The sequence below is a fragment of the Aquila chrysaetos genome, chromosome Z (assembly GCF_900496995.4).
Source record: "Aquila chrysaetos chrysaetos chromosome Z, bAquChr1.4, whole genome shotgun sequence".
NCBI lineage: Eukaryota > Metazoa > Chordata > Aves > Accipitriformes > Accipitridae > Aquila > Aquila chrysaetos.
Genome location: NC_044030.1, coordinates 83609540 through 83624603, shown reverse-complemented (window position 1 = coordinate 83624603; position 15064 = coordinate 83609540). Strand labels below are relative to the sequence as shown.

Sequence of the window (15064 nt, the reverse complement as noted above, 5' to 3'; positions counted from 1 at the left end):
ATCGCTGAAACTAGTTGCCTTGTGTTTAAGGTCTCTGCATCATTTCATGTCCCTGTTTCAGCAGATCGTGTTGAAGGGGCTGGTCCATGGTGCTCACTACTTACGTAGCACTTCATTTGGGGTGGATGGTCCATTTATTCTAACTCTATGGCAACCTAAGCATCATGCTGTCTTTCTCTGTATCCTTGGACAGAGACACCATTACTTTGCTGCAGACACCATGATTTTTGAATATTCAAGGCTAACTTTTTGAAAGATCTTATCAAGTATTTCCTGAAATGCTTGCACAACTGTATGCAAATATTAAACCAGTGCACATCAGTGAGTGAGCTCCTTTACTTCTACAGTATTCAGCAATTCTTATTCATAATATATTCTTATTGCTGAGAATTTGTGAGAGGCAAAAATACAGGCAGTCCTTCTCTGGCCTATCCTTTTGGTACTGTTTCATGCCCTTACCTTCCCTCCCTGGCTGCAACACCAACGCTGACTTCGTAGAGGACCTTACAACCTCTCTGTGTTTTGAGTTTGGTTTGGTTTTGTAATTGAAGGGAAATCTTAAACTAAACTTTTTAACAACTTAAAATGCTTCCAGCCCACATTGTCGTTATATGGCATGAATCCTAAAATAAATCTCCAGTGTGATTCCTTAAAAACAAAGAATAAGACTTATTTTGGTGGAGTTTCCACAGTTTTTCATAATAGAGTTGCATTAATCCATAGGTATAAATCTTAAACTGAGTGTTATTGTTATTTCTCTTTTCCATAAGATTTATTTTAGGTTTGGTAGAATCTGAAACATCAGTACTTTTTTCTTAGGTGAAGAAAGTGAAAATGCAGTTTGTTCTCCAGATTTATAACATCATATTAACCTGTCCCCAAACTTCATTCTCTCCTCACCAGTTCCTCTTGCTGCAGGAGATGGGGATGAAGCAAAATATATTCTTCTTTCACCTACTTGTGTAGAGCCATAATTTGGAGTTCAACAGACCTTAAAAACAATTCGGGGATCTCAGGAAACACAAACTGAGAATTGCCCCTTTGTTTTAGTGTTTTTAACTGCCTCTACCATTTTGTATTTTGCAAGAGAGATAAAAAAAGATTAAAGACTGGTCTCAGCTATTCTCCCAAGTGATGATTTGCTGAGATGCCTGCAGCAGGGCGAAGTCTGCTTCCTCTTTAACATGGATCTTTACTGGTCAGGCATCACTTTATTGCTATGTATTGATTAAAAGCCTCACTGAAAGATGAGTATTTGGACAGGACAAAAGAGGAGAAAATAATTTTCCCCTAGTGCATACTTGTGTGCATGCATGAGTTTTAGAAATGAGTTTGGATCATTTAATTACTTTGCAATGATGCTTATGCTGTCTAAAGTCAGGGCAGGGCTGGTGAAGTCAAACCCAGTTTGTTCGGAGTGTGAACCCCTTGAGTAGTGCGGTCAGTCTTACTGAGTCGAGGAGTCTTCTAAAATTATTGATGTCTTTGCCTCAGTATGGGGCAATTCTGTCAGCTGGGAAGAGAAGAAGGGAGTAGTCTCCAGTGGTGCGAATTGAGATGTTCAGTTTTCTCATGTTTCCAAGAAAAAAAAGACTCCAAGTCCCTACGGACAGAAAGACAGCTCAGTGTGCTTCTCCTACATGCAAAGGAGGTTTGCAGCCAGCCTTGTTTTCTTTAAAGACCAACTATACAAAAGCTTGCACTGAAATAACCAAAAGCTATTACTTAGGAGCAAATATCATTTTTCCTGTTCAAGCCTTTGGAAGGGAGGTGACTTAAAAGTGATGAACTGGTTACAAATTACTCTAGTAATAAGGTGAGGCATAAAAAAACCAGTAGCCACTGCATGAGAGCAATTCTGTTGACTTGCTCAGAACGGCATTAGGGTTCTGTGGCAGGAGAGAGATAATATAAAATGCCAGGCTGTTAATATTGTACTTTGACCTCGAAGCTATTCTTCCAGTGTTATAAGAGTGCATGTAAGTGTTTAAAAAGGAAAGGGATGTAAAAAGAACAATTGAAGATGCAGCACCGTTGCAATTTCTAAAAAATTACCTTCATTCCCACTCGTACAGAGAAGCCTGAGATGCAGGACTGCTGCTGTGCAACCAAACCTATCTCATACAGTGGGTAATTTGTGTAGAGCAAGATTCCCTCCATTTTGGGGACAGAAATTCAGGGCAACCCTTTAGCTAAAATGGAAGTTAGGGCATAATTGGCATCAACACTAATATTTGCTCCCCTGGGACTTCATACAGACTGGAAAAATATGAAATAAGCTAAAGAAGTAGTGCCTCAAAAGGCACCTGTTGTTCATGCCATAATCTTTCTCTTTTTTTTTTTTTTTTTCTTTTTTTTCTGTAGCTGGAGGATGTTGGTGACATTATTGAAAAGATTCGCATAGGACACAAGGGTGGAGGACTGAACTCTGGATGGCATTTGGACCGTGTGACGATTCGGAGACTCTTACCAAATGGAAAGGTAGGCTGCAAATCCCAGAACGCTGCCATATGTTTCCATTAGCAGCCGCTTCCATTTCCCAAAGTGCATCTTCTGTATACAAAGCGTGATTAACAGTGAAAAATTGCTCTCTAAAGAACAATGCACACTAATGAACTTGCTAGAGTTTGGAGATCTGGGGACAAGAAACATGTATTACCATGTTTTATTCTTCAAATGTTGATTATAATACTCTGCAATCATTGCTTTTTAAAAAAATGCTGTTCTCATTGTACCTTTTGACTAGAATAGAGTTATTTCCTCCTGGCAGCGGATGGGAGCAAAGCAGCGATGTTGCTCCTCAACCTTTTGGAGACGTTCGCTACTCTTTATCTTTTGTGTGAAAGAGTGATCTGTCTGCTGGGTTTGGATGCAACATTATCATAACTTGCTCGCTGGACTGAGAGGGAAGATTCCCGAGTTTGTTCCCATTGCTGTACAAATACAGCTAATAAATTACAGGGCTGAGCAGATGTCCCTGTGCTGCACTGCACCACTGTCGCTGAACATCCCGCAGGGCCCAAGGCTAACTGAGATAATGGTGGGTTTGGGTGACATGAGAGGCCAAAGCTTCCTATTTTCATGTGTAGTTTTGTTTTGAACAATCCCAGGGAAGGACGTGGGTGCACCATTTTAAAATAAAAAGTATTGTGGCTAAACATGGACAAGAAATAATTTCATCCCTTAATTCTGGAAAAATAAATGCAGGGAGCCAGTACAATTAAGACAAGCAAAATGTCTGTCAGTGCAAGTCCCTGAATCGCTCATATAAAAAATGTCAAATTAGGTCCTAGGACTTTTGGTTGCTCATGTCTACAGGATTAAGGCAGTGCAGCCATATCAGTCATCTTGATCTTGTCTGCATAAGAAACTGTGCTTCGGCCCTGCTTTCAGATGCTGGCTGTAGGAACAGGAATGAATCTGGCTGCAGGGAAGTTCAGGAGAAAATCACCACTTCAGGACCAGTTCAGAATTGGAGCCATAGCTGTGTTTGGGAACACCCGGGCTCTCTCCTCTGTCTTGTCCTTTCTCCCCTTATTCCGAAGGGAGGTCAGCTTTCATCTCCACCTCAATGCTCAGGTCTGCCCCTTCCTGAAGTGACTTCTAATATCAAGTGTTGGTGTAAACACGACTTCCTCAGTCATGGTGAACCTGCTTGATTCCTCCTTCAAAATTTCCAGGATATGTTTTAGTGTCTTTGCCTCACGATCAACTCAAAGGTCTGCCTTGAGCCTTCCTCATCATGCTCAAGCCTGTATCCTCCCGTACAAGCTTCTTCACAAGCCAATACCCTTTGATTGTTTCTCATGATCACCTTTTTGCCAGTCTGTTATTTCAGACCCTCTGTCTGTGTATTGACTAACCCTTGCCTTGTACAGCTTCATTAGGCTAATGAACGTTGGTTTCGGAGGTACTGTTACTGGTCATAGGCTAGGGAAGATGAAGAGGGGGATGCACAAAGGTATGGAAACGAAGGGAAAAGAGATTCCTGGGCTGCCCTTTTCTACACCTACCATTAACTGAGCACTTTGGGAAGCTTCCGAGAGCTCCGTGTTGGGTGCTCTTCCATTAGCCCAGGAAGGGTCTCGGGGCTGCACGGCTCTGCAGTCGTTACAGCGGCTTTGAAGGACAGACGGTGAGAAAGCTGGGAAGGTGGAGGAAGGGAGGAAGACCATGAACAACTTAAAAATTGAGAGATTCACAATTCTGCTGATCTTTTGATTATGGCATGGGAAAAAAGAAGAAAGCAGAGCACTGCATGATGCCGCTGATCAGCCGCAGGATATTATGACCTGCCACAGGATAGCAATATGCTGCCAACGCTTCTAAAAGCTATGCTACCTGATTAGACTGCTAAGATGTGTCTAGATGTAGCTGTAATGCTGCAAAAGAAAAATGAGGTCAGTAACTTTTCAGATTAAATTGAAAGCACTTGGGTAGGAAACTAAGATTGTTGCATGCCAATAAAGCTCTGTCTTGGCATGCCAATTATATCTGATAATTCTATTTCATTTGTTACAACTTGGAGAAGGGCAAAGCACTGACTTTTAGCACACTATCATACCCTGCTTCTAGCTTAGGGCCAGACTCAGACTCTAATGAAACAAATTCTGTTCGGAGCTGCAAGAGGATTTTACCGTGGGTAACATAAAACAGTGCACTTTATGTCACTTAAATATTAATGCAATCACTAACAAGGAAACTCCAATAAAAACTGTGGCAATGACATGGTGATTAACAATAATGACACAATTAACTCTTGCAGTAACTGCACATTATGCCCCACTGTGCAAGCACTCAAGTCCCTTGATATCCTATTACCAAATAAACAGTGTTCATATCAATGGCACGTACAGCCAACATTATGGATGTTTAAGAGCAGTTAAAAGCTTCAGCAAGAGACATGACTGAAGTGGGATCTCTACCAGGAGGAGAGAGTTTCAGCACTGAAGCATCGTTCTGGAAAGCCCTCTCTTCACAGACTGTAGGTGGGGAGATAAGTGCTGTTCATTGGCTCAGCATACAGTGAGATAATACAGGTTATGTGGTCAGACAGCCGTGCAGAAACGAGGAGGCAGAAGTAGTAGTGTGGCCGGTCATTAGGTGCTGTATTTTGCTTGTACAGCACAAATAACACTTGAAAGTAAAATATTTGAGAACATCTAAAGTGCTGCCTGTTTTGTTTGACACCATTCTGTACAAGTCATTCTTCATACTGCCTTACGGAGTTAAACATTGCAAGTCTGGGATTAAACAGCAGCACTGCAGGGAGCAGCAGAGAGGAGAAGAAATGGTGTTTTATTGACAGCAGAAGATTTGGGCTATGTGGGTTCAAAGGCTGAGTCTGCTGCAGACTCAAGACTCAAGTCACACAAGCCCCTTGGAGAGGTTCAGCTCAAGCAGATCAACTGGTCTGGGATCTGTGCGTGGTGGTACGGTGACCTGTTTGTTCCAGGTTAGCAGTGACTGGAGTGCACCTCTAATCTTAGGTGCACAACCTATTCCTCCCCAGTGATGGAGTGTCAGGGAGGGCAGGATCTGGCAGCTCAAGGCTGCTCAGTGCAGTAGTACACAGTGATAACAACATTCAGTGTTGTTACAGTGAGAGCTATTCCCTTCTTTTACTATATATTAATATTTTAGGATTTAAATAGTAAACATAGTGAAGAAAGGACCCTGTATCGGTTTGATAAATAATTACATGAGAGTAATTAAGGTGGACACTATTCATATTTATGTTATACGTGAAAGTGATGGCACACAGAGTACTAGAAAGGGCAGAAAGTCCCTGGGCTACTTAGGAGAGAAATGATGAAGTTGTCAGTAAGGAAAGGGCCATTTTTTTTTCTTCCTTTATTTAGTTACGGTGAGATTAAAACTAACTTTTTTTCTTCTGTTCAGACTTGTGGGCTCTGCAACTTGCATGACGGCTCATGCCCCTTTCTTTATGGAGACATAGCCTAGGGTGCCCAGCACACAGAATACTGCCTGCATCTTACCACCTCGGAGGCCTTATGGGAGTCTGTTCTTAATGAGTAGTCTGGGATTGATTTTGTTTACCAAGTGGAAAACACATGTTCTATTGTTTTTGTTTGTTTGATGAAAGCAATCATATTTGTTTCCACCAAAGTGAAGTCAAACCAAAAGATCAAAAATTAAATCGCTATTTTTCTCCTCTTAATGCACGTATGGGAATTGCCTGGAAACCAGCTTGAGTCACAGAATTATAGGGCAAAATCTTGAAGTATTGACTCAGAATAAAACCCCTACTGACTTCAAAGAGAATGCTCCCTGAGTAAGGATTGAAGAAGGATTGCAGAGTCTCAGTAAAACACAGCTTCAGTGGGAATGGTGCAGTCCGGGTTAGGAATTTGCACGATCGAAAACTGGGAAGGGCAGAGATCTACTGGATCATACAGCCAGTCTTAAGCAGCCATTGGGAATCCTGTTCTCTGCTACACATTCAGTGCTTCTTCTCAGAGTCCTCAGATGTCCTCTTTCTGGAGGAAATCTATTTCTATATACTGTTTCAGGTCTGCATCTACATACACATGCATACATACATGAGTTGAAAATCCTTGCCTGCATGTCAGAGTATTTTCAGAGGGGAAATGCTAACATGTTCACTTTATTTTGAAGAGATTATCTCTGTCATGTTTACTTCAGGGCTCAGAAACTGTCACATTTCCATGTGAAAGATGGCTTGCAAAATCTGAAGATGACGGCGAGATTGTCAGAGAACTGGTACCATCTGATATTTTTACTGAAAAACTCATGAAGGACGGGACACTCAAGCAGATAGAGGAAGAAGTTGAAGACCCGTTAGAAGGTAATACAATCCTAGGAGTAGGTAGGGACCTGTTCATCTGATTTTTTGGAACAAAACTTGTGGATGTGTGGTTCAAGCAAATGCAACACTGGTACAACTGTTGACATTTCTTTCCGTTCCTCTTCTCTGGCCTCTCTTATACCTGAAGCACTTTTGTGCAATGATACCATTATTTTCCTATAGGGCATTTATAAACCTGTCACAGACACCCTTTCACACAGGCATAGTTTGCACGTCTCCTCTGATGCCTAACCAAATTCTTCAATCTTGTCTTCCAGATTCTGCAAACATCCTTACTTGTTTGCCCAACTTCACCTGTCCTGTGCACTCTGCTCCTTCCTTTCCTACCCTACCAGTCTGATTCACGCTCCTCTTTCCTCCCAAAGTTGTTTTTCCTACAGCTCTTCAGGTACATATGGATGCCCTCTAAAAATTTGGCTCTAGGCAGCCACCCTCACCTCATTAAAGTGCTTCTGGGGAGGAGAATAAAGTGTTCACATTCAGTGTTTGGTCCTCCTGGTAGATGAAGGAACTGAACAAGAACTGAAGTTTTATCCTAAACTCATTGCCTCTCTGTATGCCCAGCTGTTCATAACTCTTTTTTCTAGAACCTCCTTTTCCCACCCCGTGCTCCCTCTGCCCTTGAGAGAAGTCATGAACCTTCCTACATCCTGAGCAGAGCAAATTGAATTCAGCTGCCACCTTCATTCTCAGTTCTTGCATCTGGCAACAAGATGATTCAAGAGAGAAAATCATTCCTCTCCCTGTTTCTTTTCTCTCAAAGTCTGATTTGCATTTACAGTACACCATTGTCAGGGTGGAATTTATATGGATTGTAAGTGTTTTCCTTTGCCAAGCGAAGAGGTGCCTTGCCGTAAGGAAGGCTGGAGCCTTTGCACTGTGCCTTTAGAAGAGACAGGTGTACTTTTTCCCCTGTTAGGAAGTACGTGACAGCCCATGGGAGATTTTTTTCCTGCAGAGGGAAAGGCAGTTTTAATATCAACTAGTAAGTGGCATGACTGCTAGATGCCTACATGGCATTTTCTTTAACTTACTCACTTCTGTTGCTTTACCTTGCATTAGTTACCATGCGTTAACTAACCTAGGTGACTCATTTTTTTCCTTCTAAAGGCAAAGCCTTAAAATAAGTTTTACAGTCTATGAAATAGGGTTTTTTTGATAACTGAAGGTTTCTTTTGGCTGGGAGCTAGGGCTAAGTTTGGGAACTTCTGCTTTAGATACAAAATACCTGGGACTGGAATTACATCTTCTGCATCTCTATGAATCCGCATACATCTTGAGCACTGACGCAGTGTAAATGACAGCAACGGCAAATCAGCTTGTGGTATTCAGAGGATCATCTTTTATATAGTCGACTGCATTTCAGTCCTGAAGGTCTCCAAAACTGGCAAGCAAAAAACAGAGAGGGATGAATTGACCAATTATTAGACTATATGCATTGCTTCCTTCATTACTAATGTAGCAGTTGTCTTGCAAATATGAAGCTGTAATTCTGTAGGACATAATGTGAAGAGGCAAACCAGAAAACCTGGCATTGCACCTAGCTTGATGAATGGCTGTGATCCATTTCTTAGAGAAACTGATGGAAATCTTTCATGGACTATGAAGCAAAAGGAGCCCTGTTTTACAGGGAAAGCTAGGTACAGAAGAAAAAGACAATATAGATTTCTCTATTTTCTGTTAATGTACAAAGAAGAATCCTAACTAAGACTTTGTGCCTCTTCCTCAGTTGCATTGCCCTGGGATTTGCAAGGAGGCATTCTCTAGGGCTCGTATGCTACCGGGGTAATCAGAGACTTGTACAGTCCCTAATTGTTTTCCTGGAGAGGATGCTTTCGATAACTGTTTGTTTTCCCTGTGTAATCGGGAAAAGAGTAGCAAAATAAAAATAGGAGTATTTAACAGGGTTAGTAAAGTACATTACTAAAGATTTGATGAGATTTTATTGGATCATCATTGAGCAAGCTAAAGAGAAAGGGTACTTAAACAATACAGCTCCAACACTTCCTTAATTAAATACCGTCTCAGCAAAAGGACCCAGAAACCTGTTCTCTTTCTGTTTGGGGAATTTATAGACATACATGCCATTAACTCTGGTAGTAATTGCACATCTGAATCCCTGGAGTTTGTTTATGGAAGATGGAGTATTAAGAATTCACAACACTGAATCACTTGTTCTCAGATGTATGTCCCTTGAGCCTCAGTATGAAAAGGTGCTGAGTTCCTTCACCTCTATCAACATCGTATCCAGTAATAACCATAATGATTCTTTGCACTTTTAACTGCTCAATATGTGATCAAAGCAATGCACAGGCATTGATTAGGTGGAAAAAAAGGAAAGTCAGCAAATTTCAGCCCAGTGATTCCCCAACCTTTGCATCATTACCAGAAGCCTGGAAGGATAAAGCATATGGGATTTTAAACCTCCAAGAACTGAGTGATGAGCAGAAAGTTTGGGGACCATTTTCTTAGGTAAATTCAGTATCTAACATAGGCTTCGATAATTCATCTGGCCAGAAATCACACCTCTGTTTCTCTCTGCAGTTCACACGTACAAGATAAGTGTGTTCACTGGAGATATCTATGGTGCTGGGACAGACGCTAATGTTTTCCTAAATATCTACGGAGATCTGGGGGACACAGGAGAGAGAAAACTCAGCAAATCTGAAACAAACTTCAACAAGTTTGAAAGAGGACAGGTACAAATGTAATGGGTTAATAATACTTTCCATTTCACAGTCTTTAACCTAAAAAGTCCATGGCTGTCTTTATAGGCTGAGTTTTCCTGTGAGGGATGAATTGATTGATTCCATTTACCGTGTTCATTACCTCTTAAAATGCTTTGTATGGATTTTGTCAGCTGGGTATTACAACTGACAGGCACTGCAGCAAATGGGTAGATGTTTCTGTAAAGTCACTGATAGACAAATTATGAGCTTGGTCCATATAAACTGGCTTGAATTGTTAGCTGCAGATTTGAGAGCACACACAACCTGAGGTCTCTCATTCTTATAGCCTCTGTGCAACTGATTTGCATGTACATAGTATATATTGTAATTCACTGCAGAGCACAAGAAATTGATGGGACCTAAACTGCATCTGTGTTTGACAAAATAACTCCAAAAGGGATGCTCTGTGGCCAGTCCATGAGTCATATTCACGGCCTCATATGGAGATACTCAGATATAATGATGGCAAAGATTGTCTTATCTGGATTGCCCATACAAACCTAACTGGATTAGAAAGAGAGTATACTTTGACTTAAAAATCAGGATGTAAAATTCCAGGAATTCAGTATTCTAATTGAAAAAGTGACATTTTGTGCAGGTTCCCCTCATAGCAGAAGCAGACTTCAAAACGCTTCCCTGCAGAACAGTTTTAGCGTACAGGTATGCCTCTATAGACTGCTGCAAAGCTTTTAACTAAACACCATCATGTGAGACGGAATTTAAACACGTATTGTGCTCTGTAGTCTCCGTTTGCTTTTGTCCGGTAGATGATCTGTTGAGAGCTCATTAACAGAAGCAACTGCTATTGAACACCCTGCAGGAGGATACGTTTACTATACAGGCTGTGGACCTTGGCATTTTGTACAAGATCAAGATTCGTCACGACAATAGCATGTTCAGTCCTGACTGGTTCCTGGAAAAAGTAGAGATCCTGGATGAGACCACAGAGGAGTCGTTCGTTTTCCTGTGCGAGCGCTGGCTCTCTAAAAAGAAGGAGGACAAAAAGATAGAGCGTACGCTTTATGAACAGGTACGGTTACAGCTCAAAGCTGTGATCCCAACCCATTGCTACTAATAAATATAAAATGATTGTCTATCTGGTTGAAGTCCAAGACAGATCACTAGGGACTTATGCTTTTTGACTTGTCCAAAATGAATTTGTGATTTTCAGACAAGTGCTGAAAGTATGGCCACTCTCAGCCCAGTATCACTACCTCTGTAATTTGCAATTTCAACAGGAAAATCTAGGAGTCTAAGTGAAACTCTTCAGCTGAGAGTCAAAGTACCTTGCTGATGCACAGTACAGTATGTTTCCCTGCTGCTCTCCTTGTTGTGCCCACAAAGTAGGTTAGTTATGGGTCCCACTATTCAAAGTCCTTAAGCCAAAATATTGGGTCCTTTGACTTCATCCTCATTGGACTGAATGAGTTTATCTTTTCAGCAACTTCTTCCACCAATGCCAAACATAAAAAAATCTAGTTTCCTTGCTACCACTCAAAGCACCAAATGGTTTTTAGTGAGATGCCTTTTCGACTTGCACATTCTCTGTTGCTTTATCAGGCTAATATAGCTAATTGGAATTCGAGGTACATACACTAATTAAAATTAGGAAACAAGATTAATAGACCTCTATTGCTTCTATACAGTGAGGCATAATAAAGCAGCTGATTATAAGTGCATTGTATTTAAGGAGTCCACTTTGCAAAATACAGTGACATTTTAATTGACAGTTACCACTAAAATTATCATCAATGAAATTGGGCCAGACTCATCCTGAATACAACAGAATGGATGTAAGAAGAGTTACACCATGGATGAGTATTGCCATATGCTCCCTCATAAAATTGCAGCAGACAATGCTATGAATTCTTGTGGTCACACTTACCCTGTTGCTCATATTAATTCATAATGAGGGAAAGCTAATCACTTTTTTTTTTTAAAAATTACGTGACTGTGTCACAAGAGCCTCACATTTATCGGACAACAACACTGAACGCATCTGCAATAACTCCTCAAATACAATAGATGTTTCATATCATTCAGATTTGCAGTACTCTCCCTGTTACGCTCTTTGACCTGTACCAGGTCAATTAGTCTGACACCATAGTGTGTGCCCTGGTAAGCAAATCTGGCACTGTCCCATCCATCTGAATTGTCTGTGGCTCTTGCTCACGCGGGTAGCAGAGAAAAGTCACAACACACCATTAAAGTCCATTAGGTCCATTATATTTTCTTCTATTGTAACACGCATCCAAAATAGCCTGTCAAGGTTACCAATGAAGTAAACGAATGACCTGCAGTGAATTACAAGTCACATTTATTTGAGCTACACTGAGCAAAACGCTACCTGGGAAACTACAGGGATTTATTCTCATGTTCTTGGAGGCACATGGGAACAGCTGACAACACTTGAGTTCTCAACCTCATTACCCTCCCATACATACCTTCCAACTAGAGCTATGACGGTGAGCGAAACAGCCTGGATGGCTCGTCTGTCAGCCTGTCGAGTCAGGACAGCAATGCGAACGTGAAGGAGACGAAAAAATCCAGCTTGGTCAAGGCGGCAGAGAAAGGATCATGTGAGCGAGCACCGTGTTTGATTGCACGCATGCATGTGTTCTTGGCTTTCAGTGCTTGAGAGGTTGTGTTCATCCTGATGAAGAACAGGGAGAGGCAGAACAGCAAATTGCTTCTCTTCACCATGTGTTGCGACCACTTTGGGAAAGGCTGGATCAGTGCTTGAGTTTCTATGTTTGTTGCTTTTCCTATATAGCTCTCCTACCCTAACGGTGGGATAAGCCACGAAGTTCACGGCAACTTCAGTGTTTCCAACCCTCTTCTTTCTCTCCTGTGGAAATCTGTGGTGCTGTAGCTTGTCAGAATTAACTTCTCCATTGCCAGCAGACACAGGTTCTCCGAACAGTGTGGTGCTTTGGACAATGTGGCAATATCATTAGGTAGGTGGTTATTCAAGGGTACTCTGTTTTCGGTTGTGGTGAGGTAAAAGGCACAGGGGACCTCTATGGGCAACTACAATCCCAAGTCGTGTCCCTTAAAGTTAGACGAGTGCCTCCACACCACCAAATGTGGAAAAGGAGCTAGTCAACAACATCCATAGGGCCACCTCAGAAAGCCACTGACCTGAAGAATCATACTCCCTTTTCCTTCTCCTCCACCAACAACTTCATTGCAGACAGCACTTCAGAGGTGAGGAGATGTGACACTGCCCTCTGAACAGCAGGGTCTGATAGAGTTAAGGGAAGAATTTATGCAAGTTTTGTATAATTTTGTCTGAAGTGTCCTTCAAAGGATCCAAAGCTCTTTGCAGTGAGAGGGACCATAGTCAGACATGCTAACACCAAAAGAGCCTCCCTTGGATTATCAGAGGCTCTTTTCCGCACGATTCCTTAAAGTAGCTCTTGTTGCTAATAGCAGCTGCTTTTTTCCTCCTATATCTCTTTGACCTACTCAGGATGATGTTTCATGTAGCATATTAGATCTGAGTTACCAAAGAAGGCTTTGAATTTCCTGAGACCTTATTTGCCATGCTTAAGCCATCTCCCCTTTTCAGGATCAGGCTAGTAGTGCCTCATCACCAAGGATGTTTGTTTAATATGACTCTAAATGTGATTTATTTTAGAACCCTTCAGGTTTTTTTCGTTACAACAGGTAGCTGCATCACAGCAGCTGTTGGGTTGGGAGGGGAGTGGGATATGGGGAGCTGAGCAAAAGCACAGATAAGTCTCTTGGCTCTCAGAAAACAAGCTTTGACTAGGAACGCTCAGGCGAGTTTTCTTTTCTACAAGATGGATTGTCTTATAATTGGGCAGAAGAGGAGGGTCTGCAAGCACTGTCACTGAAAGACAAGGAATTCATGAAATCTGGACTGAGGTTCTTGCTCAAATAACCAATGGAAACAGTTGATAGCTCTAGTGTAGATTTTCGTCTTTAGGCGCTGGTTCCTGAGACAAAGCAAAGCTGAATATAAAAGAAAAATCTCTTTCTAGACTGCAAATTATAAAAAGTGAAGTATGCCGGACTGTGTCTGCAAAGGACAGCTTTCCTGCAGGGAAGCTAATCTTGCTTGGCTGCTGCCAATAGGAAGTGGGAAAGTTGTGCAGGTTTTGTTTCTGTCCTGGCTGTGAAGGAAGCCTGGAAGATCACTGTCCATCGGCTGAAGGTAACCTTTGCCGAAATCTTCCCCAGTCCATTGATATTTCCTTACAACTTCATTACCACACAAGCTTTTTTCTCTATATTTATATACTTTTTGATTAACCACCTCTGTGTTCCAGGACAATGATTTATCATCTAAATTGCACCTACAGTTTGTTGTCAACCTACATGGGGTCTTTTAGCTTTAGATTAAGATTTTAGAGGTATGATTAAGACACTGTGTTGTAACAACTGGGCAGCAGCTGAGTCACAGTTACTGTCTGTATATGTGCTCTTAGTCCACAGCAAGTGCAAAATAATTAAACTTATCTTAAACTTCCGTAGTAAGCCAAGTGTAAAATGATGTAATTTGGCTTAGGAGTTTCAGGTAGCTTTTACTGACATGGTTCAACGGAACTCATACAAATGGTTACTGCAGCTCAGCTGATGCCCAGTAGCTTGTTGTGATGTGATACCTGGGTTGCATGTCCCACGCCTTCAAGTTGTGAAGCAGACACAATGCTGCACATTGCTTAACCTGGTCTGCGACCCATGTGTCTTGGGGCAACCCTTCTTTTGTAATCCCGTATTGTGTTCAAATGAAAAATAAGTGATTCCCATGTTCCGTCTGATATTACTTCTGTGGTGAGACAATGGATAACATCTGCCACGTTGGCATTCCATGTAGTTTCACAAATAATGGATAAAACATCAGCATCTCCCATGAGAACCCCTTTCCAGCAGAGCTAAGATAGTTCCCATCATCCCCATTGTGCCAGGGTGGTCTTTCTCCTCTGAGCCCTGGAGCTTGTCATCACCGCTATCTCTGTGGCAGTGACATGGCCTCATTAAGAAAACTGCATCTCGAAGGAATGTCAGATAAGATGGACTGTGTGAGCCAGATAGCCACCTCCTGAGCTGGAGAAAAAGCCAGCTGTTAATTAGTTGATTAGGGGAAGCGGTATTAGGAGTTGCCTGGGAAAGGGAGTCACAATTTGGGCAGCCCAGTTCGGACTCTCTCATGCTCAAGACGGTGAATACCTTTGAGGGGCAGGAGGTGATGTGAGGACGGAGCACAGAGAAAGGTCCTGTTGATTAGGAACCTGTTTGCATCCAAACTGGGAACCCTGCCCCATGCTGGAAAGAAGTGCTAGAGATGGTGTGGTCTCCATCCCTAACGAAACTCAACCCCGTGGGAGGGGGACATGTGCCCTCAAACAGCCTGAGCTCTGCGCAGGGACTCAAGGAAGCGGGGGGCAAAGAGAGATGGGCTGGAGAACCTGTGGTGTCCTGCTGCGCCCAGGTTTTGCGTTCTCCCAGGTTTGAAGAA

General features: G+C 42.0%; 1 protein-coding gene across 5 annotated transcripts in view; it reads left to right on the top strand.

Annotated features, from left to right (window-relative positions):
- Positions 1–15064, top strand: part of LOXHD1 (lipoxygenase homology PLAT domains 1) — a 142487-nt gene that overhangs the window by 82803 nt on the left and 44620 nt on the right. For all 5 annotated transcript variants that reach the window (XM_030005443.1, XM_030005442.2, XM_030005444.1 and 2 more), the window contains 5 exons: positions 2365–2481; positions 6667–6829; positions 9395–9549; positions 10400–10609; positions 12035–12158. In XM_030005443.1, the coding sequence (XP_029861303.1) occupies positions 2365–2481; positions 6667–6829; positions 9395–9549; positions 10400–10609; positions 12035–12158 (769 nt within the window). The remainder of the gene's footprint in view (positions 1–2364; positions 2482–6666; positions 6830–9394; positions 9550–10399; positions 10610–12034; positions 12159–15064) is intronic.